This window comes from Triticum dicoccoides, chromosome 1B (genome assembly GCF_002162155.2).
Source record: "Triticum dicoccoides isolate Atlit2015 ecotype Zavitan chromosome 1B, WEW_v2.0, whole genome shotgun sequence".
In the NCBI taxonomy this organism is placed as follows: domain Eukaryota; kingdom Viridiplantae; phylum Streptophyta; class Magnoliopsida; order Poales; family Poaceae; genus Triticum; species Triticum dicoccoides.
In genome coordinates this window covers 441,142,342-441,148,738 of record NC_041381.1, presented here as the reverse complement: position 1 = coordinate 441,148,738, position 6,397 = coordinate 441,142,342, and the positions used below count along the sequence as shown (strand labels likewise).

Sequence of the window (6,397 nt, the reverse complement as noted above, 5' to 3'; positions counted from 1 at the left end):
GGACGGAGAGACGGATCAGCACCAATATCTAGATATAAATTGAGGATACAAGGAGAATCTGGGATGAGAAATCAGCAAGCAAGGAGAGGAATACAGAGAGCAGGAGGTGAGGAGCAGGAGCAAGGGGGCGAGAGACTTGATAACGATTCATTCCTTCGATGCCCTCCTCCTGTGCTCGCCGGGTTGCATATGTAGCTTGTGTGAAGCCTCCGATGACCAGCCCATCTCGTAGCCGAGGCCCATGTTACATACATAACGTGACAGCCCATACTGGGGGTGTTACACCCACACTTCAGAATTCGTGGTGCACTGTTGATTTTGAATGTGGTAAAGGGGCCAATACTGAACAGCTAGGGGAACAGATGCCAAACCAGGTAATAATCAACAGACTATTGCAGTTACTTCGTTGGAGAATCCAAAATTTGATAGTGGTGCATTGCAGAAATTTCAGCTAAACTAATTTGTCAACATTCTGGAGAGGCTCTGGCATTTCTCAGTAGACGTACCGAAACAAAAAAAGGAGACTGAAGGTTCATTAAGATACCGAAACGAAACTGAACTAGTACATTTAAAAGGAAAAAAAAATAGCATCACATATAATGCTAAATTGCTAATACCCTTGATGCGGCCTGTAGAGAACAAGAGAATTGTACCACAGACCAATGGATATATCCTTGCCACACAGACTGGAATAAGAGACAAATGTTTTTTTTTCTTTCATTTGGAGGGTACAATCTTCATTATACACATCACAACACTGCACGTAAAAATGTGATTACATGATCTTCCTATGTCTTATAGACGCATACTCCTAATATAATACAGTAAGTTCAAGAGACAACAGACAATTTAACTGTACAGATCATCCTCTTCAGCTGCCATGGTAGAGGATGCGAAAGGATCTGTCGCCGCGGTAGCACCTGCCGCTAGCTGATCAGCGAACCGGAACTCGGTGCCGAAACCACGGGACTGCTGCAGCGTCTGAGCAAAGGCCTGGTATTTGCGAATATCAGCATCGCTCACACTCCGGCGTGCATACCTCATGCTCTCCTCGAAGTGAGCAGCCTTGATCTCGTCCACCTCGTCTTCCTCCATGGCTTCAGGGTTTTCCTTCAGCCGCCTCTCCTTTTCCATGTCCTTCTCAATGTTCTCTCTGATGGCGTATTTGCACGCACACTGGCAGATTTCCATGATGTCCGCGCCGCTGAACCCTTGTGTGTATTTGGCGAGCGCATTCAGGTCGACATCCTTGGCCACAGGAGACTTCCTGAGGCAGGCCCTGAAGATCTGGAGCCTGGATTCAACGTCAGGCAGAGGAATGTAGATAAGCTGATCAAGGCGCCCCGGCCTCAGCAAGGCAGGGTCTATGATGTCTGGCCTGTTGGTGGCACCGATGATGAACACGGTTTTTTTGGCATTCATTCCGTCCATCTTGGTGAGAAGCTGATTCAGCACCCTATCAGCGGCACCTTCGGCATCGCCTACACTGTTTCCTCTCTGCGTGGCAATCGAGTCGAGCTCATCGAAGAAGAGGACACATGGTGCCGACCCCCTGGCCTTGTCGAAAATCTCACGCACATTGGCCTCGCTCTCACCAAACCACATGGTAAGCAGCTCCGGTCCTTTGATGCTAATGAAGTTAGCCTGGCACTCGTTAGCAATCGCCTTGGCCAACAAGGTCTTGCCGCAGCCCGGAGGGCCGTAGAACAGAACACCTTTGGAGGGAGACATGCCAAACTTCTCAAACTTCTCTGGGTACTCCACCGGATACTGGACGGTCTCCTGCAGCTCCCTTTTGACACCCTCCAGACCACCAACATCTTCCCAAGAGACATTTGGAACTTCAACGACAGTTTCGCGAAGAGCGGAAGGGTTGCTTGTTCCTAGTGCAATCTTGAAATGGTCGTTGGTGACAGCCATAGAAGTCAGTATCTCCGCATCAATGGTGTCATCCTCAAGGTCGATGACATCCATCTTCTCGCGAATGCACTGGAGAGCAGCCTCGGTGCAAAGGGCAGCGAGATCAGCACCTACATACCCATGAGTGTCCCTCGAGACATGCTCCAGTTCAACATCTTCAGCTAGCTTCATGTTTTTAGTGTGAATCCGGAGAACCTCAAGCCGCCCAACTTCATCAGGGACTCCAATGTCGATCTCCCGGTCAAACCTCCCAAACCTTCTGAGAGCAAGGTCGATGCTGTTTGGGCGGTTGGTAGCCCCCATGACAATAACATGTGCCCGGGACTTGAGCCCATCCATGAGAGTGAGCAGCTGTGAGACGATACGCCTTTCGACTTCTCCGTTGGTCTTGTCTCTCTTTGGGGCTATGGAATCGATCTCATCGATGAAGATGATGGCCGGCGCATTCTTCTCGGCCTCTTCAAACGCCTTCCTGAGGTTGCTCTCGCTCTCTCCGGCCATCTTCGACATGATCTCCGGGCCATTGATCAGGAAGAAGAAGGCACCTGTTTCATTGGCCACAGCTCTGGCAATGAGGGTCTTGCCGGTCCCAGGTGGCCCATACAGCAAGATGCCCTTTGGAGGCTTCACACCGATGCACTTGAACAGCTGAGGGTGGCGCAGTGGGAGCTCAACCAGCTCTCTGATCTGGGCCATCTGCTTCCTGACCCCACCGACATCGTCGTAGCCGACGTCGTCGAGTCTCTCCTCATCCTCCCGCTTGACAGGCTCGCCGTCACAGAATATCTCTGTGTCAGACGCGACGATGTAGTACTCCGCGGGGTCGGTCTCCACAACCTTGAACTCCACACTCGTCATGCCGCCTCTCACCAGGAACATGTCTCCTTTCCTGAGGGGACGGTAGGCCTCGAGGAAGTAGGGTCTCAGGAAGGCATCGAACAGGTTTCCGGCGATCCCTTGGACGGTGTCGTCGACGGGGAGTACGTGGACGCGCTTCCCGTATTTGACGTCCGGGCACTGATGGACGGAGACGACGTCGCCCAGCCGGACCCTCAGGTTCTTCCGGACGACCTTGTTCATCCGGACCTTGGTCTTGTCGCACGTGCCGTCTGGGAGCAGAATGCAGACCGTGTCCTTCCGCTTCTTGCCCTTGAGCAGGACGATGTCGCCGTGGAAGAGCTCGAGGCTGTCCATGGTGTCCGGGTGCAGGGCGATGGTGGAGTTCTCGTCGTTGGTCGCCTCGTCGACCACCAGCCGGTTCGGCGACTTCTTTCTCTCCAGGATCGCCGTGGAGTAGTCCGTGTTCCCGCTAGCGTCGCCCTGGCTCGCCATGGGACGCACGTTTGTCTCGATTCGATTGGATTGTTTTCCTTGGGAAAGTGGGTAAACGATCCTTGGATCCTTGGTCTCGCGGTGCGATGTGAGGTGGAAGTTGAGGGGATCGGCAGGCCTTTATAGTATCTTCCTCCCTGTTCCTCGAGTAGGGGGTTGGTGTCGGCGTTCTCCAATCGGAGTCGCTGAAACAAGTCCGAGATGAAAGGGAAGTGAACGATAGTCCACTCCAGGTAGGAGATGGTCGATCGAGGGGACTCGGTGTCAGACTAATCGACAGCGAGAAAGAAATCGACAGCGAGACACAGACTGAAGAAACGGCGCAGGAAGAGAACAACGATTCGCTGGACGGCTATGATTGAAGGTCGCCAGATCAACGAACGGCTCACGTCCACACCCAGCTCCTCTGTTTACCGTCCGACAAAATTTAACAGTTAACTGAAGCTTGTTCACTGCGCTTCAGTTAACTGCCGTCGCCTTTACCGCCGGTCATTATTGTGACGCTAATTATCTGAACACTATTATTTAGATACATTATAACTGAGCACTTTTCCTCCCTTCTCAGGCCATCAACACTCCTGGCCATCCGATCGTCAATTTGAACCATTTTCGGCCGTCGGATAAGCTGTGAATCACGGCTAATCCCGTGTCGTTCGCTAATTCAGATCGCTCAACGTCATGGGCCGCTGCTCCGGTAGTTTCTTTGGACGTTCTGGGTTAAATTGGGCCCGATGGGCCGTTCCATCGAGGAGTGTCTGTTGTGCGCCGTAAAAAGAGGAAGGAGTCCGCCCTGCGTTCCCATCGAGCGGATCGGTCGAGCACTAGAGCCGCCCGTCGATTTGGATGCGAGGCTGCGGGTGTGGCGACGTTGGCCGTGGGACGAGACCATACGCCGAGCTGGTTCGAGCCTCCCGGACCGGACGCCGATGCAGGATAGAGGCGAAGCGTCGTGGTCTGTTCAGAGGCGGGCGAGTGGAACTGGTCCGCCGGTATTGGGGACAATCAATTATCCGTTTCAGCAGGGCATTTATCGTGGATGATTAAATGGAGGTATGCGTTCTGTCTCCTCGACCCATACTTGCCAACCCTTCCCCTTAGTCTGCATCCAGCTACATCGTCTATAGCATTGCTGAAAGAGAGGAACATGACTTACAATCAGAGATGGAAGCCGCACGGGACGACCCTGACTGCGACCGGTGAGGGAAAACGGACTGGAGGGCGATGAACAAAACATCACGGGAGCTCGAACGGGTAAAAGGTCAATGGCACGGCAGCCCTCTTGCTCGTGCCTCCCCTCCCCACCCGCTGATACATCATCACTGCCCTTGATGTCTATCCCATCTCCACATTTCACTTTGGCACCAACGCCCAACATCACCGACGCAATAGTCCATCTACAGTTCTGCACGGGTAGGCAGGCACAACAGCTACGAGCTCATGTACGGGTATTACGTATGTTGTTTTGCTTATCCTTCGCTACCACTAGCTAGCACACAATTCTTCTTATTTACTTATGATCTTTTCTTTTTTCCTTTCCTGCAGGATCATAGTCTGGAATGGATTTCACCTGATTTTGTTCACGTGGCTGACGCATCAGTACTTGTTAGATCGTGCTGAACTTTATATTTAATTTTCTCTTCATGGCTTCTGTTTACTAACTTATTTTTAGGAAATTATTGGCGTGTATGACCACTGGATCCCATTTTTTCTGATTCACAATTGGCAAGTTTGCTGCTATCTCTCCCATCCTATGTGTATTTGGCTTGGTGAATTTATGGATTTGTTTAACTGCTAAAATTAGATAGCTTTCTTGTTTATGGTTCTCAGTCTACTTGATCAAAGACAAGGGCAGCTCGGTATGGAAACTGATTAAATATTTTTACTCCAGTAGTACTAATGTGTGGCCTTTCTCCATTCCTTCCAGTAACTTTGTACTTTGGCTATGTGAGCAATTGGGCACTTTCGTTCTGTTTTGAAAAAACAAAATTGTACTAGCATGTGTTATTTAAAGATTAGGGTCTGCAGAGCTATCTACCTATTGTCAAGCCTTTCTATAACTTGACAATTCAATGTTGATATGGTGAATTATATATCTTATTCTCTATAGGCATAGTATTCTTGCAAAATATCTAAACTTCTCTTGTGCAAAGGAATTAACACAAAATTCTAAGTTCACCTAAAATGGTACATTGTTAATATAACTCTTGGACAAAGTCTCATGATAAGCAACTATGAAAACAATTGTTATATGATTTGATTATTATCTATTCGATGTACTTCTATTTCATAAACCTTTATGGCATGAATGTAGAAGGATGCATATCGCTTAAATTGCAAAATTGTGCGAGAAAATGCAGTATACTCCATCCGTCCCAAAATAAGTGTTGCAGTTTTAGTTCAAATTTTAACTAAAACCATGACACTTGTTTTTGGACAGAGGGAGTACTAAAGAAATGTATACAAGTTGCTTTATATTCCTAATAACTAAATGCTAAAATAGACGGGCGCAGCAACGCGCGCCATCAATGATCTAGTTTATATTATACTGGAGGCAGAAGTTGATAGATTCTGCAGCTTAGGCATGATGTTGAAGCTGTTTACAAAACCTCTAACCCCAAGAATGTTGATACAGTTATTCTCGATGCTAACTTTTCATAAGCACGTTCTCACATTTCAGTAGTACGCCCTTTGTACTGATCTAAGTGCTTTTATATTTCTTTACGGAGGGATCACATATGCTCATGCGTTGCAACAAGAGAAAATTTTAGTTCATATTCAAGTTTAGTTAGAATAGTATGTGCAAAAATACATTCATTGTTCATGTAAAATTTAGTCAAAAGTGAACTTTTTTTCAACATCCAAGTTTATCGAAATAGGACATTGCTAATCTCTAATATTTCTTAACCTACCTCAACATATTTTCCCGATGAGACAAAATAAAGTTAGGAACTCCCCTAAAAAAATTAGGAACTCGATAAAGTTTGGCCAATACTGCTCACAAAATTCAGAGAGAGAGAGAGAGACACAGAGATAGCATACCCTCGCAGCAACTATTACTGTTCTGGGCTTCTTCACATTCAACTGAAGTGGTCTATTTGAGTTTTTCTTGTATATATTTTGCAAATACTGTACTAAAATACTATTT

General features: G+C 48.0%; 1 protein-coding gene across 1 annotated transcript; it reads right to left on the bottom strand.

Annotated features, from left to right (window-relative positions):
• Positions 1 to 849: 849 nt before the first annotated feature.
• LOC119306411 (cell division control protein 48 homolog E-like) lies at positions 850 to 3,252 on the bottom strand. Its single transcript, XM_037582639.1, has one exon. The coding sequence runs from the start codon at positions 3,250 to 3,252 to the stop codon at positions 850 to 852; it is 2,403 nt and encodes an 800-aa protein (XP_037438536.1).
• Between the last annotated feature and the right edge of the window lie 3,145 nt (positions 3,253 to 6,397).

Excerpts from the sequence above, each read along its gene's own strand:
- LOC119306411 (XM_037582639.1), bottom strand. The coding sequence starts at position 3,252 with ATGGCGAGCCAGGGCGACGCTAGCGGGAACACGGACTACTCCACGGCG.